The sequence below is a fragment of the Camelus ferus genome, chromosome 17 (assembly GCF_009834535.1).
Source record: "Camelus ferus isolate YT-003-E chromosome 17, BCGSAC_Cfer_1.0, whole genome shotgun sequence".
NCBI lineage: Eukaryota > Metazoa > Chordata > Mammalia > Artiodactyla > Camelidae > Camelus > Camelus ferus.
This window is the reverse complement of record NC_045712.1, coordinates 31,467,181-31,493,099: the sequence shown is the minus strand read 5'-3', so window position 1 is coordinate 31,493,099 and position 25,919 is coordinate 31,467,181. Positions and strand designations below refer to the sequence as shown.

General features: G+C 60.5%; 2 protein-coding genes across 8 annotated transcripts in view; one reads left to right on the top strand and one right to left on the bottom strand.

Annotated features, from left to right (window-relative positions):
• Window positions 1-1,471, top strand: part of SLC41A3 (solute carrier family 41 member 3) — a 52,116-nt gene extending 50,645 nt beyond the window's left edge. For all 7 annotated transcript variants that reach the window (XM_032458824.1, XM_032458832.1, XM_032458828.1 and 4 more), the window contains one exon: window positions 348-1,471. In XM_032458824.1, coding sequence (XP_032314715.1) covers window positions 348-542 — 195 coding nt within the window. In that variant the 3' untranslated portion in view covers window positions 543-1,471. The remainder of the gene's footprint in view (window positions 1-347) is intronic.
• On the bottom strand, window positions 1,040-25,436 carry ZXDC (ZXD family zinc finger C). The gene is given in 11 exon segments (XM_032458822.1): window positions 1,040-2,016; window positions 2,912-3,013; window positions 3,642-3,793; window positions 12,982-13,066; window positions 14,501-15,132; window positions 17,381-17,551; window positions 21,073-21,203; window positions 22,125-22,203; window positions 22,288-22,440; window positions 24,540-25,400; window positions 25,403-25,436. Coding segments are annotated over 11 exon segments (2,478 nt in total). The 3' UTR covers window positions 1,040-1,938.
• Between the last annotated feature and the right edge of the window lie 483 nt (window positions 25,437-25,919).

The following is a 25,919-nucleotide window of genomic DNA, read 5'->3' as shown; positions in this document are numbered from 1 at the left end:
GTCAAGCCCAAGGGCACGAGCCGGGCGCCCGGCAGATGGCTGGCTGCACGCAGGCTCTGCAGGCTCACCCGACCCCGCACACTCCTCACCAGGGGACCAGGCAAGGGCTGCTGTGACACAGACAGCGGGTCCAGCTAATGAACTGGCCGCAGTCTGGGAGGCAGCAGCAGGGAAGGGTGGGTTGGCCGGATGAGGGACTGAGCCCTGACCAGAGCTCAAGGCACCTTCACGAAGGGCCAGCTGTGGGGGGAACATGCCCACCTCACGCCTGCTCTTGCCATCTGCCGGTTTCTGGGCGACACTTGGCCTACACGGTGGGCATCTGTTGTGCTGGCTTGTCGTGACAGGTGACAATCCTGCTGTACCTGGCGGAAGTGGCGGTGCGGCTGACGTGGCACCAGGCCCTGGACCCGGACAGCCACTGCATCCCCTACCTCACGGGGCTGGGAGACCTGCTAGGCACTGGCCTCCTGGCACTCTGCTTCCTCAGCCACGGGCTCCTGATGGGAGGCATCTCAGGACCAGTGCCCGGACCTTCCTAGGAGCTCAGGAGTCCAGCTGCGCTGTGCAGCGTCCCCTGTGCCTGTAGGAGCAGGACGCAGCCTCCCCGGCTGGGCCCTCGTGTGGATGCCTGTCAGGTGCTGAGACGCACATTGCTGGGTGCATGTGGAGGGCAGGTGCCCGGAGGTGCTGGAGGAAGAGGCGTGCCTGCACTTCAGTGGGACACCTGGGTTGGGATGACGTGGGAAGAAGACCCTCTGCCCCTGCTCCGTCTAGCCCTGGTGGCTGCGTGACCAGGACAGGGCCCTGCCCCCCATCTGCTTCCCTCATGTGTCACCGCTTGCTTTTTTTTTTCTTTTTTTTTTTTTTTTTTTCAGCAAAACACTTAGTTTAAGTCCCCTGATAGTTAAAATTATTTTAAAGTAAATCTGGAATCTCAGTTCCAGCCTGAGATTGGGGTGGGATTGACGAGCTGGGCGAGTGAAAGGCTGTGACCATCTGCTGAAGGAAGAATGCTGTCGACCTTCAGGCTGCCACTGTGCAAAGGCTTTTATTCACTCCTGCTGGGCCGCGCCCCAACGCCCACCGGGAATCCTGGTGCCCAGGAGCCCAAGAGCCGCTCTGAGCACCTGGGGGACCCTGACCACGGGGCGTGTAAGACAGAGGCCCGGCCCCTCGTGGAGGGAGACCACAAGCCAAGGTGGGTGATGGGAACCATTTCTACACAGAGATGCCCTCGAGCAGGACGAGAGGAGTTGGGATGGAGCCGGGGTGGGGGGAGGGTCAGGCCCAAAAGCCCCAAACTCAAAGATAAAGCAGAAGGGGCAGGGTTTGGATGATTCAAGTCTGAGAATCAAAATATCTAAAGAAACACACTTGAGAAGTCACAAGGCAAAAAAAAAAAAACCAAAAAGCCGTTTTTGAAACCCTGTGTCCAGTCTGCAAATAACAAATAAATATGTGCAAGTTTACTAACTGGTCTCCTTTTGCAAGACAGACCTCACTCTGAAAACGTACAGCTCCACACGCACCTCCCACCTCAACACAAACACACGTGTGGGTCCAGTCCCGCACAGAGCTCAGTACTCGGAAGGCGGCTTTGCAAACCGTTGTCCAGCTACCATTAAACGCTAATACCGAAATACAGAAGTTAGAGAAATCATTTTTAAACTTTTAACTAAACTGGGTCTGCACGGGTCCTGGGGGCCGCTTCACCCAACACGCCCCTCTGACACGGGGTGGGATTCAGCTCCCTGTGACAAGCAGACCCGTCCCGTCCCACAGGGGGGGGACCCTGCCCCCGCTCAGCCCTTCCTGAACGTGACGAGCGCTCCTGGCCGCAACACAGGAGGGGTGCATCCCCAGTCAGTGTACCCAGCGTCTCTGAAGAGCCAGGCTGGCCTTCGGGGCGGCCGCTGGGCCCAGGCCGGGCTGCCCTCACCGCCTGCCGCTGCTGCACTCCAGGCTGGGGACGTCCTCAGGCCCGGAGGCCCCTCCAGCCGCGGGCAGCGCCTCCTGGAGAAGCAAGCAGAGCATGAGGGGCAGGCGGGGGCACCCCCACCCAAACTGAGAAAACTGCCTCCCCTTCCAAGCACGCATCCTTGTAGAAGAAAATGTTAACGTGAAGAAAACCAGGGAAGGTGTGCTCAGCCCTGTGTGCCAGGCCTCAAGATCGGACCGGCCCCCTTTCATCTGTGACCCCTCCCTGGGGGCGCAACCGCCATCACCAGCTGCCTCCCTGCCCGCCTAGCTCATGGCCACAATGTCACCCCGGCACGCTTCCTCCTACAGGAAGCCCCACAGCGCAGGTGAGGTCACCGCCTTCTGGCTGACTTGTGGTGACCAACCCACCCTCCTCAAGGGCGGCCCCGAGACAATAACGCCCCACAGGCCGAGGACACTAGTCGCCCAGCCCTCCAGGGTCGCCCCACCCTGAACAACACTCCATCCAGCATGGACCTTGGACATCACGGAAAGTGCTGAACAGCCCAATTTGAACGTAAAGAAAACTACAGTTACTCCTTGTACTGATTTTTAAAACACCTGTTTGAAACCTGCTGGCTACACGCTCATTATTCTGTACCCAATTCTGACCTGTCCACGGCCACCCATACGCGGCTTGGCCACTCATTCAAGCAAACCGTTTGATTTGTCCAGGTCTGTCTCCCCGCAGGCTCCCTCCAGAGGAGAAAACGACCAGTTTCCAAGTGAGAAGCCTCTCAAAGGCGTGTGGAATCCCACCCCGTCTGCGGCGAGTGACCGAGCTTTCTCAGCACTTTTCTCGGCCACTCACCCAGTTTTCCTAGAAAGCGGACAACCACCCCGCCACCCAGCCCGCGGGGTCGGGCGAGGCCACCCTAGGGACAGACCGACCCAGTCTAAGCCAAGCAGAGCCGTGCGGCTTCCAGACCTGCAGGGCGTAGATGGGCACATCGACAGCAAACAGCGGGTGCAGGGCAGGAGGCTGCGGGCTGAGGGCCACTGGCAGGACCACGTCACCCACCGGGGCGTCCTGGGGAGGCAACGGCACCGCATCAGTGACTCCGCACCTGACCCAGGGCCCCTCACTGGGGACCGGCAGAACCAGCCCTTTCTGGAAACCAGCATTGTTCAGGAGAGGCAACAGCTGGACCCAGGTGAGGCCTGAAGACCCAGCAGTGGCTGGAGTAGGGGGCTGGGCCACCTGCCTCCCCGGGTCCTCATGCCCTCGCCCCCACCCAGGCCCAGTGGCCCAAGAGCCGAGTACACAGAAGGTGCTCAATGAGGAGGTGGCAGGTGACCGGCCAGGTCAGAACCCCATGTCCTCAGCAGTCCGGCCCCTTCTCTCCCCAGACCATCTTCCAGCCCAGCTGCAGGTACCTGTGGCCCTGCCCTGAGGGCTCAGTGTGGAGAGAAGACAGGAGGGAAACACAAGCCAGCACCCTTCCCACAAAGGCCTCCTGGTGCCACCCTGGAGATGGGGAGACAGCTGCCTTCACCCGCCCTGGTCCCATGGCAGGGGGTGGGGTGGGGCAGGGCCGAGGGGAATGTTTGGCCACGCAGTGTGACAGATGGGAAGGAGGGCAAAGCTGGCCCAGGGTGGGGGGGGGTTGCTCAGGGACACCCCCTGCCTGCCCCCAGCCCTCCCCCGCCACTCTCACCTGCAGCAGCTGGACCTGGACGCACGGCACCCCGGCGGGGACAGGTCCAGGCAGAGCCCCGCCGGGAACCACGAGGCTCCCCCACAGCAAGCCGCTTGGGCTGGCCGGGCCTGGATCCCCTTGCCCTTCACTCCAAGCAGCCCCTGCAGCTCCTGAAACACACACGAGGTCCTGAGTGCGGCTCTGCCCGCTCTGCAGACCCTGTCACTCTGTCACCAGTGACCAGAGTAACCAAGAGGGCAGAGCAGGAAGATGAGGACACTGGTCTCCTGCACAGACAGCACTGACCTGCTGCTCCGGGGGGCAGACTCCCCCTCACCGTCAGGCTCCAGTGGCCCTCGGCACGCGGCCCCGACACCACTGAGCACGTCTAGCCTTGCAGGAAGGCAGGAGGGGGAAGCCACTGCAACCCCCCCAACACCTGCACCCACCAGACACCTCCTGTCCAGTGTCCTTCATAAATCATCAGTCTCTTGGTTTTGTAAAAACAGTTTTAAAAAATGAAATATAAAGAAGAAAAACTCCAAACACCCAGAAAGGGTTTTTGACACAAGAACCCTGGAGGCAGAGACCGACCACCTGGATCCGAGTCCCGGCCCCACCACCGCCCCCTGCCTGACCCAGGACCAGCAAGGGAGCCCTGGCTGGGTTCTCGGCTCCAGGGCGCGGGGAGGACGGAACAGGTGCACGTGCCGCGCTCACAGCCAGCAGGAGGGACTTTAGGCGCCGTCCCTGCTGCGTGGACACCAGCCCGGGACCGGCTGCACAAAGACAGTTTTGCAATGAACATCACGCAGGTTAACCTTAATAAAAGTATTAAATTCTGCTGAATTTAACAAAACGGAAAGAACAGGCAAGTCTGAAGGACTTGGTGAATTTGTAGAAAATAGTTCTTCATGAAAATTTCTAGCTGCTCTCCAGTCAAAGAAAAACGGCGAAGAACACGAGGGGCTGGACACTCGTCCGGGTCTCGGTCTTGGCCCCAAACAGGCGTGGTGGGCTCTGCTCCCTGGTGGCAGGCTTCCCCAGCCCTGAGCACTCCCTTTCCTGGTCCACCGCCAGGTTCTTGGCCCCGGAGGCCCGTCACCCCGACTGTCCCCAGGGTTCTCCTGTCCTGGTGCCTTCGCTCAGGACAAGCTGGGGCTGGGCAGAACTCACTTGTCCTTCAGTTAGGATATTCTACCCCACCCCCAGCTCTCCTGGGGCATGTGCTGCGCCAGCCGCCTCTGGGACCAAACCTGAACACACAGTTATGCTCTGGAGTCTTTGACCAGTCTAGCACATTTCCCTGAGATGAAAATATGTACATAAATTAAAATTTTGTTTGTTTAAATATGCTTTCTAGAAGTGAAAATGCCTCATCTGAAAAACTGAGTTACCGCTGCAATTATTAGGCAAACTTGATCAAAGTAACAAAATATATCAGACACTCTGGTAATTACAAAACCTTAAAAGCAAAACTGTACTGAAAACGCAGTGCAGCTGACGGCCTGGCTCCAGGCAGCCCTGTGTCTGCCACAAGCACTTCCTCCTGAGACGCGCTCAGCACACACCTCTGCTGACCAGAAGAGCCGTGACCACGCTTGTGCACCTAGGGTCCTTCCATCACAGCTCCTGCAACAGATTCGGCCCCTCCACTCCCACGGAGCCCAGGCAGCACGGTCGGCCTCGCTTTTGACAGAGGTCTGACCCCATCTTGTAATCAGATAAGCACACTGAGAAACGTCTAAAGGAAGACCCTACCCTGACAGCTACTACGGAGTAACTCAGGAAGGCATCAAATGCCTCTTCTCAAGTTCCTTTTAAAAGCAGGTGAGGCTTAGATGACGTTTGCCTAACGTCACCGTCCAGTCTCATGACAAACAAGAGGAACCCGAGCCTCCTGCTGATCCCGCGGTGACTCAGAGCCCGCTGTGGCGGTCGCCCCATGTTACCCACGAAGCAGCAACTATGCTCAGAGCCTGGCTTTCACTCACAAACGTGGGCGTGCAGGCTATTCAACTACAGGGAAACTGAGGAAAAGCCACGAGTACCGATCAGCAGCGAACTCCACTAATTTTCCAGACACCATGATTCCATGTTCTCTTCATACTCATGGGAAGACGGGGTCTACGCTGCTCCAACACCGGTCGGGAACTGGAGCCCGACCGCACTGTCGCTGGGACGGTGCAGAGGTGCTGACTTACGACAGCAAACAGGATCAGTTCTCACAACAGTGTCACCAGACACTCAATCCAACAAAAACCACATAAATCCTCAAGATACACCGTCACTCCAGAGTCCGAGAGCCTGGTGACCCCACGGACACCACGTCACATTCAAAGGGCCATTGTGGCTGAGGGTGGGGCTCGAACGCCAGGGTCACTTCTCTCCAGTCACTCCCGTGTCCCGGGGCAGAAGGCCAGGCTCGTGTGGCCACTGGATGCTGCGGCCTGCCCGGGGCTCTCGCCTTAGGCAGCTGCTCCTGCAGGGCAACAGCAGAGGCTGCAAAAGGCAAGGCTACGGTGAAGGCACACCCCCGGCCCCTGCACAACGCTCACCCCTGGGGAGGCCCACGTGGGGACGGGCAGCTGGCCTGGGTCCACCCGCGCAGACTTGTCCCTGGGCCCGGCCCAAGGGGCCTAGCTGAGGGGCTCCAGGAGACACTGGCTTGTTTACCCCCTCCCTGCCAGGTGACGCGGGAGGTGACTGGTTTTGGACGCAGAGGCCACCTCCGGAAGGAAAGTGCCAGACAGCCTGCAGAGCTCCTGGACTTGACGCACCTCCCTAGGCAACTCAAGGTCAGGAAAGGTCACTGCGGAGGGGACACCTCCTCACAGTCCCAGCCCCAGGCCGCGTGCCACCGTGCATGTGAGGAGGCTGCAAGGGAAGGAGGCAGGGCCACAGGAAGGGACCGCGACCCCCACGGATGCCAGGCACCCCCCGACCCACTGCTCAGGGGGGAACACCTTCACAGTCAGGGCTGTTGGGGTGGGGGTCACATGACCCGAAAGACCCTGTGCCACCTGACAATGCATCATCAACGTTCAAGGCAGTGAAAGCCACTCCCTCACCCGGAGCTGGTTAAGGACACCTGTCTCCCTGTGGGTACTTGAAGGCAGGCTGAACAAACAAGGGTCTCCACGCAGAACCCACGACGACCCCACAGCCCAGAGTGCCCACCAGTAAAGGACCACGGCACTAAATGCAATGTGACTGACTTACACTGATCACCAGAAAAATCAAAACTTCCTTTCTCATGGTGGAAATCCACAAAGTCTTACAGGGCGAGGCTATCTTCACACCGAACTGAATTTAGCCCCGGCGTTCTCCACGTTTATCTGAAACGCTGATTTGCACAGGGGAGCTTTCGGGAAGGGAGCCCAGCCAGCAAGGACACTTTTGCTAAGCAGACCTCAGAAGACCCCCAGGGCAATGAACACATCGCTAGCAGAGCGAGCTGGCCCGTCTGTGCGGCCCCGCACCCACTGGCTTGTCCATGAACCACCTCCCAGAGCCACAGCAAGAGCTGGGTGAGGCCGGCAGCACAGAGCCTGGCATGGACGGGTGCCCGCCAGGACCTCGTAACCAAGGCCCTGCACGGAGGCCGCCGGGCACCGGCCAGCCCTCTACCCCCACAGAGGAGAGGCCTCACTCCCCCCAACCCACCCTCGGTGCAGGGGAGTCCTGAGGTCCTCGTCTGGACCGGAGGGACCATGCCCTCGACTCTGCCAGGGACGGGGGCTCTCACCTGTCACGGGCAGTGGGGGCACCGGGAGTAATTCTCTCAGTTCCTTACGTGTTTAATCCTACACAGCCCGTGAGAAGACGCCCTACAAAATGTGCTTAATCACAAGGAAAGATATTCCTGGTGTTAGCAGCAAAAAGCAGGAAATGTGTATCGTTTCTTCAAAACGCGTTCACAGGAGGAAGATGAACATCACAGCGCGAGGACGTGGTGTTCCCTGGGGGGTGGGGCTGCAGGGGGGTAAGAAGCCACCTTCATCTTCCCAGAGAGGAACCCGGCGCTGCCAGGCCCACTCACTACACGCCCACACCCGTCCCTGCGTGCCCCCGCCCCTCGGGCCAGCCCACCTCAGGCCCCCCAGGCGCCTGGACCTAGGCCCAGCGCCTCCTAGCATTTTCTTTTCCGAAGATGCTCGGAGAGTCTCACCAAGTCGTTCTTCCCGATGAACTGAAGACTTACAGGGGTTTTCCTGCAAGTTCCTTTGGGGATTTAAAGGAACTGAATAAAAGATGTAGATTAACACTGAAAACAGAGCTTGCATCCAGGCCCAGGGCAGGCACTAAGCGGGCCTCACACAGGCGCAGTGCGTCTGTCACTGGTGATCCCGAGACACGTCACCACTTTTAACTGCCACCGTGAGTGAGACTCACCTTTCATTGTTTTTTCTGAATATTCTAACAGAAAAGTTCCTGACCTGACACACGCAAAGTTACTGTACAGCGAGCTACCTAACCCTGCTCCTGCTTCTGACCACCTCAGTTGGCTCCCTTGGGTTTTCCGATCACAGGAAAGTCATCGCTGCTCCTTCCCGTTCCCCTATGTTCCCCTAATCCCCACCCCCGGTGAAGTGCCCGCCCTCACTGCCCGGCTGCCCCTTCCCCACCTGCGCACAGCAGGAAAAGACACAGCTGGTGGCCAGTGGCACTTGCTTACGGGGAAACCTTCCTGGTCCCCACTGGTTAAGGCTTGTGACTTCCTCCATCAGCAATGAAGCCTTGTACCAGCCGCCTCGTCTGGCGTCGGTGGGGACTCCAGGTCTCCCTGGGCTCCTGCTGTTCTGCTCCAGCACAGCCCTGTGGAGGGTCTGTGGTCAGAGTCTGTCCAAGGCTCTCTGGGGGCATTCAACGTGCGCTACCATGTGGCATGCCCGGGACAGAGCACCTCTCCCCTCACCCCTGCTGTCCACGTCCTGTAAACTGGCACCTCTCCCCCAAGGCCATCCTCACTCACAGGGACTGAAAGAGCGCCCCGTCTCAGAGGTGCTGCTCTGCCCACTCCCGGGGGGTCGGGGCCGGGCTGTCACCACTCCTGGGTGGCTGTGAGACGTCCCAGAAGGCACAGCGGGGACCCTACGCCTGGCTTCTGTTGCCCCAGGAGTCCCGGCCCACAGGTTCCTACCTGACTGCTCTGCAGTCGCCCTGGTGGCTCCGCTGAAACAGTGCAGGAGGAGGCAGCCGTGTGCCCCTGGGACCTGGCTCCACGCTGGCTCTGTCCCCTGAGCAGGCCTCCCCACTCACAACATGCTGACCTCGGTGGGGGGACCCAAGGACCCCTGATCTCCCTGCTGCCTCCCTGTCCCTATGGTTTATTTTCAGCAGAGCAGCTGGCACGATCCTTTAAAAAATACCACGTCCCTCTTCTAATGACGCCCTCTGACGGCCCCACCTGGCTCTCAGGGAAGCCCAAGTCTGACGGGGCCCCGGGACCCCACAGCCTGGCCTCCCTCCAGCTCCGAGCATGTCCCCAAACACGCTCCCTGGGCTCAGTCGCCTGGACAAAGACCCTGTGCTGACCGCACCCCTGGACTCGGGCCTCACAAGGGCTGTCCTTCGCCCAGACTGGTCCACGCGGACCCCTCCTCGCAGCAGGGCCTCTGCCTGACCTTCCTGTTGTGCTCACAGTCACCATCCGACTTAACCGCCGTCCCTCATTATCTGCTGTCTGTGCCCCGCGTGTCCATCCAGCCCGCGGCCTGGGCACAGCCCCAGGAGCCCTCTCTCTGCTGCCTCTCGGGCCAGTCCCGTCCTCGCCTCCTTCAGGGCCTGCCCACTTTGTGGAACGATCTCCTGGTTCTTTCGCAGCTTTTGCTGCCACTGTGAGGGACAAGCTGCTTCCTCCCCAGGCTTCTCTGGGTTCTACACTCTGACGTTAGTATGAACCCCTGCTGTGTAGCTTTGGGGTTTTACTTTGTTTCCCCTTAACTCTAACCTTCTAACTACTTCCGTCCAGAACATGTCTCTTCTGGATGACACATGGTTGGGATTTTGCTCTCTGGCCCCAGCAAAAGCCAGGGAGCCCCGCGCACGCCACCGTCTTTGCCGCTGTCATGGGGCCGCCGGCGGTGAGCACCGCGCCTTCCTCCCAGGACCCCTGCCCTCGGGGTGCAGAAAGGTCACGCGGTTTTTTTCAAGCTTACTTTGCTATCAGCTTCAAGGATAAAAGTTTCTCTTTTATGTTGAGAAAACATCTCTGGCTTATTTGGGGGAGAGCCTCAAAACTGAAGATAAAGAACTCTTCCACACTGGAGAGCAACCCGAAGGGAACCGCCTTGGGTTTTAGACCCTACACCCCATTTTGCACCACGTTCAGAGCACACATTTCCTAAGAATCGACGCACACTTTGCACTGAGCTACACGGACTGTGTTTACACGACCAGAACAGTCCTGCTCCTGCAGCTTCTCTGTTCTCGGACCTACTGCACCACATCCTGAAACCCAAAAGCCCCCAAACCCAGGTTTTTCCCAAGTTTGCTGCCAACACTAACGTAGCAGCAACACGTGACCTGAACGCACCAGAAAACTATTTGTCGCCTTGACTCCACTTGAGTTAATGTGTGTCAACTCAGAACTGGTCGTGCTGAGAAGCACAGAACCACGTCACCGTGTTACCGTCCTAAAGTGCGAGACATTCCGAATTCAAAACCAGCAGCATGGGTCAACCTGCATGAATCCACTTCCCAGCACCGCCCACCGCGTGTCTCGATGCAGCCATGTCCAGGGGCACCGCGTGTAAGCACACACCACACCCGGGCCTCAGTTCTGAGACGCCCAGGAAAGCAAACGGGCCCCAGAGACGCGGCTGATTCCGGGGCTGGGGGTCAGGGTATCATCAGGCGAGCCTGGTGGTGCCAGGAAGTCAGGGAAGTGCCCCCAAGGCCAGGACAGGAGTCCAACTGCCAGGGCTCAAAGCTGGAACAATTTGAGCAACAAAATAAACACTGACATATCGATTATAATCCAGGATTGATTACAGTCACTGAAAGGGCACAGTGAACACCCCTACATCCGTCCTGATGTAACTGAATGAGCAGAGGGTGAGGGACAGCTCTCCTCACACAACCTGGTGAAAACCACTGTGACGCCAGCGCAGGAACAAGAGCACGGGCAAACCGCCCTCCACGCCAGGCAGGGCTCTGAGGAGACAGGACGCCTCGCCCCAGGAGGGTCAGAAGCCCCTGGCATCAGCTCGCCCTCCAGGTGGTGGATAGACAGCCCTGCTCACACGACGGAGCCGGAGATGCCGGGATAGTGGCCAGTGAGCGCCGCATGCTGTCACCTGGTGGGAAGGGAGGCAGCACCGTCCCCAGCCCAGGGAGAGGTGGCTGAAGCTCTGTCCCGGGTGACTGTACTCCAGTCCTTTGGCTGCGACAGCCCACAGCCAGGAGTTCTCAGTCCTCGTGCAGAGTCAGCGAGACCCTCAAAGTCACTGCTGGTGTCAGAGTGAGGGTGACCTGCGGATCTGCATTCAGGGACCTACCGCAAAACCAGCGTCTGTTGACTACAAAGGGGAAGGAAGACGTCACGATGGAGGCCCTCGGCCCCACGGTCAGTGTGGTACAGCCCGCAGCGAGCCCGCGAGTGCCCGGACAAGACGCAGCAGGAAGGATGCCTCCCGTCTCCCAGCCTGGGTCCACTCGGGAGGGAGCAGTAGACAGACCCGAAGGGAGGGTGGCCCCAACTCAAGGGCACCTAGAGGTGGCAGAGCAGATAGACCAGGCAGTCGACTGGGGACGGAAGAAGGGCCCCAAGGAACCATCTTATGCACACGCAGTCCGCGCCCAGTCAGGGGACTGTGGCCCTGGTCCTAGCTCACAGCACACGGCCACCGCGGGGGCTGGGTCAGGGCACCACAACCGGGACCGTGCACATGGAAGCGCGTTCGCGGCAAGTCTGAAACTGCAGCAAACTTAAGTGTCGGGGAGAAGCACAGTTGGTGCCCAGGGTTTTGGAAAAGGGACCATGGGCCTCTGTCACACTCCTCTGTCTGTCAGCTGTTACAAGACTTCAGGAGGGCACTGAAGGAGGACACAGGGCAAAGGTGAGCCTTCACTGCTGCCTTCACAACGAAGGCGGCACCTGGCAGGTTCCAGACTTCTATTTCCCTTAATAAATTGCTCACATCACTAAGCAGATAAAAACACTCTGACCACGCCTGGAGGATGCGGAGAAACCAGCTCATTATTTTGAAAACTGACATAGAAAGACTCAGACATTTGCCCTGACTCTCCTGTATGAAATGACACAGAAAGAGCACAGGCCACCCTCCCGCAGCCCCTGGGACGAACAGGCCCAGAACCCTGGGTGTCCACAGCCGCGCACAAGGATTAGGCATCAGGGCCGCAGCACAGACCCCCACTGCCTGCACACCTGCCCCCAGGCCCTCACTCCAGAGCAGGGCTCTGGCAGTCACAACCGACCTCCAGGGAACACAGAGGTGAAGGAGCCTGTGAAGCCGACGCGTCAGCCGCACAGACCACCCAGACACTCCCACACACGCGGGAGGGACGGGAACCGACGAATGTGAACGAGACCTGAAAACGCACCAACCAGCAAGTGACACAGGGGCTCCACCCGGACTGACTCGAAGAGACAGACAGAAAACACGGATGCGTCTGAAACCAGTGAGAATTATGACACTCGCTAGACACTGATTTTAAGGAAAATGTACCGTTAACTCTTACAGAGGCAGGAACAGGACGTGCCTGTGGTCAGTGTCCCTACCTGCCTAAAAGCCGATGCTGAAGAACTAACAGAAGCAGTGATGACAACGCAGCCACCTCCCCATGCCGCCGCATCCCAGTCCCCTAACTCCACGCACCACGGACCCGCCCTTTCTGCAGGCGCACCTGCCTCGCGACTGCAGGCCCTGCTCAGACACAGCGACAGTGACGGTGACGCCACGTGCGTCATGGGACAGTATTTGCTTTAAAAAAAACCTGACTGACAGGAAGTAGGGAGTTAACAATGCTTGAAATAAACCACATTAAGAACAGAAAAATGCAAAATCGCATACTGATAACCCTACCTAACTCTCAATGTTCCTACAAAAATTCTACACGAGCATAAAAGAAAAGTGAAATTTACAAAATAATGTTCGAAGAACCCAGCGTTACCTTTACAAAAGGCCTTACACGGTTTCCCTGTCTCACTTTCAGGGTGGGCGGATGAGGCCACCGACTAGCAGGTCTTGTCTGATGCACTCAGGTGTCTTTTTAAAAGATCCAAAGAAGGCGCTGACGCTCACCAGGAGAGGATTTCCTGAGCTGGGCACCCGTGAGGCCGCCCGCCGCCCACCCTCAGCCCGGCTCCTGCCCCCCGCACACATAGCCTCACCTGCGTGGCTCCCAGCTCCTCTCTGCTTTTTTTTCTGGGCTTGCTGAGTGGCTCTGGAGTCAGTTCCTGCTGAGCCCCCACCTTCCTGAGACCAAAGAAAAGCATGTCAGTCACTGGATCCAGATGGCAGAGGCAGGGGTCAGGGCTGCGTCCTGAACACGGGCTCCCGCAGAGGCTGGCAGAGAACCAAACGCCACGTCTGGTGACAGTGACAGTGACACCGACAGCTGGGCGGAACCAGAGTTGGAACTAGGCAGGGTTTTATCATCCAGAGAAGCAAAGTTTATTCCTCCAAAGTCTAAAACATATCAAAAGACTGTACACAGAAACGCGTATAAAACGCACGACACCCCCCCGCGGCCGGAACCCACGGGGCAGCCCGCCCCCGGCAGCCAGGGCTCACTTCCCACCGCCTCTCATCTCAGAACGAGCCGCGGGGCTCCGGGGGCTCCCCTCGGTCTCGAGGGGCCCGCCGGGCGGGTGTGGAAGCGCCCACAGGAGACCCACGGCGGGGCTGGGCTGTACCTGGGGCCCGTCCACCACTCGCCATCTGTGCTCGGGGAACTGCGGCAGCCCAGCGTCACAGAGCTGGCGAGAGAACGGACAGGGTCAGGGTTGGGGTCCGCGAGCGCCCCTCCTGCAGCTGACCCAACCCCCGCCCTGCCGGGCCTGGCTGGCGACAAGTGACTGCTGCTCAGGCAGAACAAGTGAGCCCTGGCTCCGTGGACGAGGGGCTGCCACGTCTCTTACAGCTGACAGAAGCACAGAGGAACTCGCTTTTTAAAAAATTGTGGTAAAATAAGAGTTAACTTTTTAAATACAAGCATCACCAGCGCATCTACCCTGCACCACAGAGGAAAGCTACAGGGTCACTCCCACCTGAGACTGAGGAAGCCTCTCCAAAGGGCCTCTGGCTAAGTGACTTTAAATTACGTCATAGTAAACGTCTAGCTGATATAAATACAATTAAAGTGTGCTGACTGTCGAGCCTGAGGGCCGGGGAGGCGTTCTTTCAGCTCTCCACAAACCAGGCCCGCAGCCCCCCCCTCCTGTTAATTCTCATTAAATTTTCTGTGCGGTTCTGGTTTGTCAAATCTTAGCGACAGCTGCTGTCACGATTCCTCCTGGTCACGAGCGTGCCTGAGGACCGACACTACGTGACAAACTCAAGGGCAGGACGTTTCAACGTTGTCAAACACCCCAGATGTTCTTCAGGAAAAGACACATGTTGTCACGAAGTCACAGAACTCACAAAGACCTTAGAAATCGTGTAGCCCAAAGACCCTCATTCTAGAAACAAGCGAGAATTTAAGGCTCAGACAGGGTCAGTGATTTGCTCAAGGCTGTAAAATCTAGTCAGTTCCAGCCTGGAGGTCAGGATGCAGATTTCCAGAGCGCGGCCCAGGCTCAGTCCTGCCGCGCACCAGGGAGAACGTCTGCACAGAAAGGGTTAGCCCGAAACACCGCCCGGCTGCGAGGTGCGAGCTACGTGCTGGTGACTGAACAGAGTGCGTCATACCAAGTACAAGCTGCCGGTCCCCGCACCGCGCCCCACGTCTCTCTGGGGACTGGGCTCCTCCATGGGTCGGGCCGCCCCTCCACTGTGCTGCGGCCGCCCCGCAGCGTCGGGGCCAGGAGGCAAGTCCGACTCCACTTTGATTGGAACCAGCAGCTCCGGGACACTGGTGCTTCCCTGGGGGCTGCCCACCGAGGTCAGCAGGGAGGCGCTGGCGGCAGGACTGCTGCTGGCAGTCAAGGCCTGTGGGTCCTGGCTCAAGTTCCCCAGGGGCAGAGCCAGGAGACAGCCCAGCGCGCCCGCAGCCTGCACGTCGTCCACAACAAAGCTGCTCGGCTGCAGGACTGCGGCTGCCGTCCCGAGGACGAGGGGGCCGTCCAGGCTCGGGGGAACGTCACTGTGGGCCACCAAGACCAGCGGGTCCATCGGCCCCAAGGACCCATGACTGGCAGGGAGGCTCCCTCCGAGAGAGGAGCTCACAGAAGTCACGTCGATGGTCAGGATTCCAGCGCTCAGCACCTCGTCAGGGGCCCCGGCTGCACCACCGCCCTCCCCCGGTGGGTCGGAGAAGAGAGCTGCCAGGTCCGTGGGGCCACCAAGGCTGCTGGTGGGTGCGGCCAGCGGAGGAAAGAGGTCTGGAAAAGGAACGGGGAGCTCTGGTTACCTTGGGCCCCTACAAGACTGGGAAGTTCTGTCTGTGCTCAAGCTGCTGGTGAGCGGGCGTCCAGGGTACCCCTGCTGACTCCCCGCACCCGCTGCCCGGCCCTGCGGGCGCCACTGCCCCAGTCCTCCAGACCGAGGGGAGGGACATTTCCTAAGGTTATGTTACCCAGTACCAGGGACACAAGACTTGGAATCCCAGTCTCCCCAACCTCAACCCTGTCTTCTCTCTGCCACACCATAGGAGCCGCCCAGGGGACCGTGAACTCCCCCGGAGCACAGCCCCTCAGGAGCCGGGCACACGTGGTCTCGGCTCTGGGGACACCGCAGAGTCGGCCTGTGTCAGTCGACGACTCACTCAACCCTCCGCCCGGCTGCACAGCAAGCCGCCACGTCAGAGCAGACCTGAGCCACCTGCGGGGGCCAGTGGGGAAGGGGCCTGCCTCGTCTGACTGTGGGCTGGCCCCAAAGGGCCCCCGACGGCCCCAGCCACTCTGCTGCCCAAATATCACGCTCCCTGAGCAGCGGGCACGGGCCTGGCCTGAGGCAGCACTTAGCAGCTTGAGTAGAAATAAGTCTAGCAGCGTCCCTCTTCATTCAGTCTTCACCGTGGGTCCTAACACCCTTCCAGTATCTGTTATTCAATTAATTTAAACAATCAGAGTACCCTTGGGGAAATGATGAACATTAACACACTTTAAAAAAATGCCAGTGAACGCTCACCTTGGGAGCTGCGCACAAGCCCACCCGGTCAGCCCGAGCCCAGGGCTCCCCAGGCCCCGGGCAAACAGGAGCAGAGGCACAAAGAACTCACGCAGTGGAGCCCAGCGAGGCCCTTCGCCATCCCTCCGGCAGGACCGCCCACACCCTCCGGCAGCGCCTTCCAAACCCGCACTTCCGGCTCGGACGTGCGACGTTTCCAACGCAATCCCACCGCAGAAATCCACTCTGCGCGCCACCCCCACCATGAAAACACACCAACCAACCCCAGACCGCACCCTCAGTGGGCGCGCTGCTCCCAAGTTCAGAAACCGGCCCAGTGGCTACTGCTTTGGAGCTTCCAGCACCAACGAGACGTTTTAAAAGAAATAGCACTAATTCTTTGGAGAAATAAGAAATAGGAAAACTGTATCTTTTTCAAGACCTTCCAAAGATTCCCTTGACTAAATCTCAAGGATTCAGCTCCCTGTGAAACGATAAAAATAATCTCATGCAAAGAGATAAACTTCTGATTAAGCATTTTCCTAACCCCACAAACATTCAGAGACCTGCTACGTGTGAAGACCAGACACTCAAAGACCACGACAGAGACACGACTGCAGAGCGGCCTCGCTGCAGCACCTCCCGGCCAGGGTGACCTCAGGCACATCCTCCTTCCTCCTCAGCCAGTCGGTGAGGGCTTCAAGACCCACCCAGGACCACGTCAGCGGCACCCAAACACCAGCCCCGGGCCTGGCAGTCAGCCCAGGATACAGACACTCGCAAGCATCTACTTCTCACGAGGTGAGACTGGGACAGCCTGTCACCTACCGACACACGGCCACATCACATACGAAGGCCTGGGACACGTGGCTCACAGACCAGTGCCTGTCACACAACTAGGATTTCACAACCAGGCCCCGCCAGGTGCAGCAAGCCTCTCAGGCCCCAGGGAGCAGGGCTGGGAAGGGCTCTAGGGCAGAGGCAGCCACGGGGCCACCCAGACTCCCCAAGCCCTGTGCAGGGGATGTGCACGTGGCCTGGACAGGCAGGATTCTAAGTCCCAGGCCGCCAGGGAGCGGGATGGCCAGGCTCCATGTGCCCAGAGTCATCCCTCTGGGCGACCACGAGATTCTGGTCCCCTCTCTGCCCTCCCGACACGGCTCTGTTCTGTCTTCAAGTTCGAGGACTTCCCTGGGCCACAGGATGGACAAGAGGGGGCAGTGGGACTAAGACTCGGAACTCAGGACAGGTCGCATGGGCGGAGGATGAGGAGACAAGGCCAGAGAGGCCAACTATGCAGAAGACAGACAGCCTTCGAGGGCAGCACTTCAGAGACAAGGGAGTGGTTACGGGTCAGAGGCAGGAGAGGCCACGAGGCACAGCAGCTGCGGCGCCCGGCCTGGGAGAAGGCACCGGACAGGAGCCACCTAACCATGCGCCAGATGACCTCTGAGCGGAGCCAAGGAAGGACCCGCATCTGGTCTCACGTGTCCCGCCCTCAGAGGGGTGAACGGAGCCGACCTGGGGGCCGGCGGTGCTGTCTGACCATGTGCGCCTTCATGCTGTGCTTGGAGGTGAAGAGCCGGTCGCAGCTGGAGACGGGGCATCGGCTTTTCGGGGCAGCCACGTCCTGCAGGTGCTTCTTGGAGTGAATGTAGAGACTGCTCCGTGCGGAGAACCTGGCGCAGCACCCTGGGCAAGAGAGAGGCACACGCGTTGGACAGAGGCCCGGAAATGGGTCACACGTCCGTCCTGTCGGGACCCAGACAGGCACGTCCTGCTCTGGCCTCCGGCAAATGCCCCGGGCAACATCCCCGGGAACTGCACTCAAAAGCAAACCCTGTTTTTAAATGCAGACATGAGGTCCAGCATCAGCCACAGGCAAGATGCGGCCCTGGACGAGTTAACTCGGCCTGTTCCTGCGCTGCCAGAGCGGCTGCCAACGCGCCCTTCCCCCGCTGCGCCACCCTGGTCCTCCCCATCGGGCCCACCCGAAGAAAACCCTGATGCTCTGACCTCTGGGCTTGGGGACCATCTCCACAGACCAGGAGAGCCATGTCCTCTCATTTCACCACCGAGAGGCTGACGCCCATAGGGACTGGCACCCAGAGAAGAGGCCGGAGCCAGCGTGACCAGTCAGAGCAGGTACACACACTGCCAGAGGGACACCAGGCACAGCAATGGACGGCACCCTCCTCTGCACCCCGATTTCCCACCACTGGGGCTCCCCCGCAGGGACACAGCCATGAGTGTGTGACCTGGTGGGGACACGTAAGCCACCAGCCGCCTAAGGAAGGGGGATGAGGCCAGGGGTCCGGCCAACAAGTGTCCCAGAAGCAGAGGACAGCACCCCCGAGGGGGAGGTCTCAGGAGATGACACATCTGAGGTGACAAGGGGTGGCCCCACAGCCAGGAAGGCGTCCGGCCGAGGGGCTGCCATGTGAGGGCACGGGGACCACGAAGAGGCTGTGGGCGCTGGAGCCCAACTCTGTCCCAGGCCTCTGTGGTGCAGCCTCCCCTCCCTTCCAGGTCTCCAGCCTTTCCGTCAGGCGGGGACTAAAGCTCCAAGCTCGTCACAGCAGGCCAGGTCTCAGGAGGCAAGGGGTCGCCGGGGCCCAGGGCCATGTGAGGACAGGCTGGCTGCCTCTGAGAGGAGTTCTGAACTTCATTTTCAAACAAAGCTTCAAACTTGTTTCCAGGTCAGGCTCTAGACAGCCGTGTGGGAAACAACAGAGAGACAGCAGAGGCCCCGGCCGCACCGCGGGGGCTGTGGCCAGGCCGCCGGGCTCCACGTGGTGCAGAGGCGCAGGCATCATGGGGTCCCTCACGCGCTCCCAGCGCGGACTCAGGGCACACTTCCTGTCACACCGCCCTCCCCAGCACAGGGACGCCCACCACACTCCTGCCAGCACAGAGTTTCCCTCTGTAGAGATACCTGCTAACGCAACAGCGGTCAAACACCTCTCATTCTAATCCGCCTTTCCCTCTGCAGACGGAGTGTGGTCGCTTTCCATGTGTCAGTGCCTGCCTTTCCCTAACTGCAACACAGTCTACTGAGATTCAAGCCAGTTCTTTGCAAATCAAAGACACACATCTCCCACATTCACACCAAGTTACCGCCACCCAGGGGGGTGGGTAGAAACAACTCATCAAAGACAATCTTCCCTCCAAACCCCAACCCCCCGGGGGTCCACTCCAGTCACACCCACCACGCACACAGGCAGACTGGCAGACTGGAGACTCGAGAGGTCCCGCCACGCACATGCTGCCCCTCCCCACACCTTCACTGCTGAGCTCACCGTCCTCTCTTCCTCCTGTGGAAAGTGGCCGGTGGCGGGTTTTTAACTTTTTATTACAGAACGTTTCAGACGTCTACAAAATCAAAGAAAGCCATAGATTCCTCCAGACTCAAGAACTGTCAGCTCTCAGCAAGTCTGAAAAAGGGTTCTGGGGCCCCTCCACCTCCACTCCCTTGAAAAGAGCGCCTCTGATCAACCACGCTGACCACCCTCTACCACTCCCTGCTCACCCCCTACGTCAGAGGGGCTCAGAGCTCGCGAGGGTGCAGCTCCCAGGAGGAAACCCCTGCAGCCAGCTCCAGTCCCGCCCCTCTCCCTCCACCACCTCTAGAGCTGGGTGGGAACAGCCGTCCCTGCCTTACCTGGGCCCTCCGGGGTCCTCGCCATCCGCTGCCCTCAGCTCCTCGCACCGGCCCACCTGCCTCCTTCCCCAAGCATCACCCTACCTCAGCCCCAGGGCCCACCTGTGCCTCGTGCCCTCCTCGGGCCCTCCCAGAGCTCCCTCCACCTTCCTCCCAGAGTTCGTGGCAAGCCCTGCAGCCAGGCCTTCGGCTTGTATTGAGAAGCAGTATCACAGCAGCAACGGGTGACGCTTACTGATGTATTCTCACGCCCTAATTAAACTTACCCACCAACCAGGCCCTCACTTCACAGGTGAGCTTGTCCGGGTCACAGAGCTGCCCGCGCAGACCTGGACTGGAGTCCGGCACCACGCTCCCCTGCCGGGCCCCACCGTGCGGGCACGTGGCATGCACTGCTCCTCCAGACCCGTGTCTGCTGCCAGGGCTCCATGAGGTGTGCCTCACTCCCCGCTCGCCCAGAGCCTCACAGGACATCCCTGCGTCCTGAACATCTGCACGTAGAAAGCCCGTGGGGACGAACCTCCAAGTCAAACCCAACTCCTGCGTCCCCACCTCAGCTCGGACCCTGACCTCCCCACTCGCCACTGAGCACCATCCAACTCCCGACTGCCTCGTCTACACCGTCTCCCCCATCTCCCCTTCCCACCACCATAGCCCATCTGCCCAGGACACCGGCGGGCGCCTGAACTCCAGCGTGGTCCATCACCTCTGCCTGGAGCACTCAGCTGGCTGCCCTGCGGCTCTGGGAGACTCACCCACACTGGCCCTCCTGCCTCTACCCCTAGCCATCTCTTACTCATGCCCCGAGGCCCAAGAACTGTTCAGGTGACCTCCTCTGTGCACCAAGCCCCTGCGTGTCAGCTGCCTACCTGTCACACCCCAACTGGAGCCCTGATGGAGGCAGAACCCAGTCTGGGTGAGAACACCTGCCACACGTCTGCTGCACTCTAGGAACCGGATGGCTACAAATGGGTCTTTACTATCCCCTTCTCCAGAAGAGGAACCTCAGGCACAGAGAAGCTTGCTTGAGGTCGCCAACTTCAGGAGCGTGGGGTCAGGATTCAACTCCACCAGCACAGGCTGACCGGCCCACGGGCCCCGTCCACCCGCAACACTGGCAGGCAGCACGGACAGCCCCAGAGGCACCAGGGACTGCATCGAGCTCTCAGGTTCTGAGAGCATAACCAGCCCGGCTCTACTGCTGCCCAGGCCCCGCACAAGGAGCTACGCTCGCCGAGTCCACAACCCGTGCCAGACTCCAAACAGGCACTTTTCACACGTCATTTCACAACCGCTGAACTCTCACATCACAACCACCAAATCAAACAGGCAGCTCAGCAGAGCTGTGGCCGGTTTAGTGAGAGCTCCATGGGGCCAAGAGTCAAGCGGGCCTGGCTGTGAAGTTTGCTCACAAAGGGAGAGCAGTCTGCTAACCCCGCTCAAGTCAGCACGATGCCACAGCTCCCACGCCCCGCTGTGAAGGACTTACACCCCGCACAGAGCAAGGGCACACAGTACCAGCCCACAGCGCTGGGTGGCAGGCGCCGCCTACCTTCCACAGGGCAGACGAAGGGCTTGGTGCCCAGGTGCGTGACGCTGTGGCCCTTAAGGTGCTCCGCCCGCGTGAACGACTTCCCACAGCCCTCGACGGGGCAGGTGAACCTCCGGTCATCCTCATGCTTCCTGCCCGGACAGAAAGGCAGCAGTGAGCACTCGCAGCCAGGGACACCAGGCTTTGGGGCCCACTACCCGTCTAAAGGTCTGCAGGACAGACCAAACTACAAAGTCTTTGGGTTTAATTTAAAAAAAAAAAAAAAAAAAAAAACACACACACTTCAAAAAAGTCGTAATTTTCTCTCCAGCCCACATGGGCAGATCCACTGCCCTGTAATCAGAAATTCCACTGTAATGACGAGGCCAACCCTATGGTCAGACACGGAGCCACTGTGCTGCGTCAGTCCAGGGACAGCGGCTCCCAAGGGGCTGATGAAGCCACTCCCACTGTTCAGAAGCCCCTAAACTAAACAAGCGCTCCGCACCATGGAGGACAGCGAGACCACAGTGCCGTAGGCGCCCTCAGCCCATGCGGAAGCGCGGGTTCCCTCCAGGTGGTGCTTTTATGTGGAGCGCTGCGAGCCCCGGCTGTGTGAGCAAGGATGAACGGCCAGCCTCTCCAGGTCCCTGAGCAGAACAGGAGCCGTCAGAGCTGCTGTGGAGCCTGAACGAGGGCCACGGGCCGTGGGCCACGTGCTGAACGGCACTGCACAGGCCCAGCCCACCAAGGGCGTCGCCACCGCCACGGGAGGTTTGTAAAGACACGAGGAAGGCTTGTTCTGTGATGTTAATTTTTTACAATATCAAGTTGTGTATTAAGTGTACCCATCAAACTTAGCAGAGTATACACAGAAAAAACTGACTTCAGGTGATCAGATTCTGAGAGGTTTCCTTCTTATAAGCTTTCTGAATTATCAACATCATCCATGCGGGGCTTCATTTTTTGTAACTTAACAAAGACCACAGATTATCGTATCCACGGGCTCCTGTTACTGACAAACAATTCAGTCACTTTCGAGTCTAAGAACTCAACCAAAACGTCAAGATTACCTTTTGTGTCTCAGGAGCTTGGACATGCTGGTGAAGGTCCAGCCGCAGCTGTCAGAGTCACAGACAAAAGGCCTTTCTCCTGAGAAGGGAAGACACGCCAGCACGTGAGTACAGATGGGGGCTGCCGGCGGGTGGGGGTCTGGCCCCCGCCGCCCACTCTCACCTGTGTGGCTCCGCAGGTGTATTTTCAGGCGACAGGCTTTGTCGTACTGCTTGCTGCACCCAGGGAAGGAGCAGGAGAAGAGCTCCTGCTCCCGGAAGTGGGCCCGGTTATGGGAGAAGAGCGCGCTCACAGTGATGAAGGTCTTCTCGCAGCCTGAACAGGAGACACAGACCTGCTCACCGTCGGGACAGAAATCACATCACAGCTAAACAGTCACCACCCGGGCGGCTGCTCCCATCCAAGCAGACGAGGAAGAAGGTGACTCTGGAGCACTCCAGGCAGTTGTGACACCGGAGTCTGTGGCGGGACGGCTCACATCGAGGTGGCTGGGGACAAGCACTGGGTGCATCCAGGCCACCTGTCCTGACGTGACTCGCAGAGGAGGCATCTGATCCAAAGTCCTCCAGGCACAGCCATCTGCCCCCAGTCTGTGCACAGACCCCACCTCCACTGAGAACTCAACTGCCAAAGATGCCCCATGTGAGACCAAGAAAACCAAGGAGAGAAATCAGGCACCAGGGAAGCAGATTGGCCTGGGAGGGCCGCAGAGCACCACGCAGTGAGACTCACCCGCGGAAGAGGTGCTGCACCTCTGCCCTTAGGAACGTCCTCCCCGACACCCTCCCCACACGACACCCAGCCTCTGTCCTCTTCCCTCTGCCTGCCTCCTCAGGGCTCCTGCTCTGGCAAAGCCACGGGGTCACCCCACTCCCATGGCCTTACCGGCACCTGCATCGTCAACCCGGCTGAGCCCCCAGACTTCGCAGGTCACTAGTTCCCAACAGGGCACAGTGTACGGGGCTGCAAGGTGCTCAGCAGGGGTCTCTGCTGCCTTCATCGAGCGCCTGGTGCGCGTCCACACCCAGCAGAGGCGTACTGCGTGGCCCTGCGCAGAAGCACTGGCCCAGAGGCCCCGCCCTCCTAGCATCACCTCACTGGGAAGTGCCTGTCTTCCTAAATGCCCCCAGCCCTCCTCTCTGGCATAAATCTACCCCTCCTTCCCCATTTCTGGCTTTGGTGTCTTCACATACGCAGTCTCTGCTTCAGTGAGAACCACCCTACCCCAACGGACAGTCAAGCCTCTGGCCCCACTTCTGCCATCTTTCACACCCAGAGCCCGCTGCCTCCAACTGGGTCAGCCCTCAGGACTCAGCTCTGGGTCCCTCTTCTGCTCCCACTCTGACACCCCACCCATCATTCACCCGAAAACCCTCAGGGTGACCTCAGGCCCTGAAGCAGGCTGCACCCCTGACCCTCCCAACACTATACCCAGAAGGACGCTCTCTGGGCCTCTGACTGGAGAGCCGTACGTCAGTCACCGTCAATTCCAAGTGCAGGACCGAGAAAGGTGTTGAACCAATGGCCAAAAGCCATGCCCTCCAGGAAGAAGGGGAGCACAGGCCGGTGCCCAAAGGCACCGCCAGGAGAACACGAGAACCTGGAAACACCTGACTCTTGTTCCGCCTTCCAAAGCCCTGTATTAGGCTATGCTTCATACCATATTCGTTACTAGGAAAGCGCCGCAGGTATATGACACGACAGAGTCGCTGGGCGTGTGCTAGGCACACGCGGGAGCTTTTCTTTTAACTAAGGGGACGCGGGGGGCCTCCGCACCTGTCTGTCCTCACAGCCCAGGTCCCCTGCCTGCCCCCGCCCCGCAGCTGCGCCGGCCAGTACTGCCTCCCCGCAGCCCCCCAGCCCCTCCTTCCCAGGCAGGAATCTTCCCCTCCAGAGGCCCCTGGCCCTCTGGGAGCAGCTCAACCTGCCTATCCTGGTGGGAGAGTTCATAGGCAACCACGGCGGGAAGGACCCCCTCCACCGGGTTTTATCCACCCTGCTCGGCCTCAGTCTCTTCATCTCTAAGATGAAGGCATTCTCAGAACTTCACAAAACTTTACACCCAAACGAAATAAAAATTTTAAAGGCACAAAAACGGATGCACCACACACCCGCGATGATCCCCTCAGCGCCTGAAGGTCTTCCGTGGGGCCGGACCGCCCCGCGTCCCTGCAAGACGGAGCAAACCACGAGCCCAGGAAAATAAAGACCTGCCTGGCGACTCGAGTCTCGGGGAAGACTCCTCGGCAGCTTCATTAACCGGAAACACCTGAGCTACCGCGCCGCCCAAACCTCGCAGCGATGCACGGTTCCGTGCAGGGCTCGGTGCCTCCCCAAAACCCGGGAAAGGGGAGGAGAAACGCAGAGGACCCCGCCCCCGCCGCCCCCGCCGCCCCCGCCGCCGCGCCGGTTACCGGGAAAGTCACACTTGTAGGGCCGCTCGGGCTCGAAGTGGCTGCGCTGGTGCGAGCTGAGCTTGGCGTGCGTGGGGAAGCGCTCGGCGCAGACCTCGCACTTGAACAGGCTCTCCTGCTCGTGGCCCTTCATGTGCGCCTTGAGGTTGTACACGGTAGTGAACTTCTTGCCGCAGCCGCCCACCGGGCAGCCGAAGGGCCGCAGCTTGTCGTGCGACTGCAGGTGCCGCTTGAGCTTGTAGGACGTGGTGAAGGCCCAGCCGCAGCCGTCCAGCGGGCACTTGAAGGGCCGCCGGCCCTGGCTGCCGCCGTGCGTCAGCAGGTGCACCTTGAGCTGGTGCTTCTTGGCGAAGGCGAGCGCGCACTGCGGCTCCGGGCAGCGGTAGCCGGGGCCGGCGGGCACGCGGCGGCCCTCGGCCGGGCTAGCGGCCTCCTGGCGGGGCGCCGGGCCCCGGGGCGGCGCGGCCAGCGCGAGGACGCCGCGCTCCAGGCTCACCAGCAGGTCCTGGCCGCCCGCGGCCCCGGGGCCCGCGAGGGGCGCGCCGGGCCGGGGGGCGAGGGCAGCGGCACCGGGAGCCTGCGCGGGGCAGCCGGCAGGGCTCGCGGCGCCGCCGGGCTCGGGCTCGGGCTCCCGCCGCCCGGGGGCCTCGGCCGCGCCGCGCGCCACTTCCAGCAGCACCACGAAGGATTCGCCGCCGCAGCCGCCGCCGTCGGGGCCCGCTGCCCGGGCCTCCCCGCGCCGCGGCCCCTGCGCGCCGTCCTCGGGGCCCCGCAGCAGCAGCAGGCGGCGGCGCGCGGGGCCCGGGGCTCTGCGGGCCCGGCCGGGGCCGCCACCCAGCTGGGGTCCGCGCGGGGCCGGGCCGGGGCCGGAGCTGCGAGCGACGCCGGCGCGTCCATCTTGGGCCGCAGCGCGTCAGCCGCCGCCTCGCCGGAAGCACCGCCCCCGCCGCACGCCCGCCGAGCGCGACGCCCGCGGGTCGGCGCCAAAGCCCGGCGTGGAGCGCGGCGCGCGGGGCCTGCTGGGCCGCGTGACGTCAGCGCCGCGCCCGGCCCCGCCCCCGCCGCCTCGGTCGGCACCGCCTGGCGTTTCGTCCGCGCCCGGGTCGACCGTGTCCACCCGCAGGTCCGCGGGAGGCTTCTGCGCCCGCCGCCCTGCCGGTTCTCCGCCGGCCGGCCGGCTCAGCCCTCCCGCGGGGCCTCGCCCCGCCCCCGTACTCGTCTGCGCCCCCGGCTCGTGGCTGCAGCGGCTGCTCGGCCCTTCCCGGTGGTTCGGGCTGTGTGCCTCCCTGAAGAAGGCCCCGTGAGGACGGCGGCCCTGCCTCGCTCCCAGCCCACGCCCGGAGGCCAGCGGCGGAGACTCGGTAACCGGCCCCTGCGCTG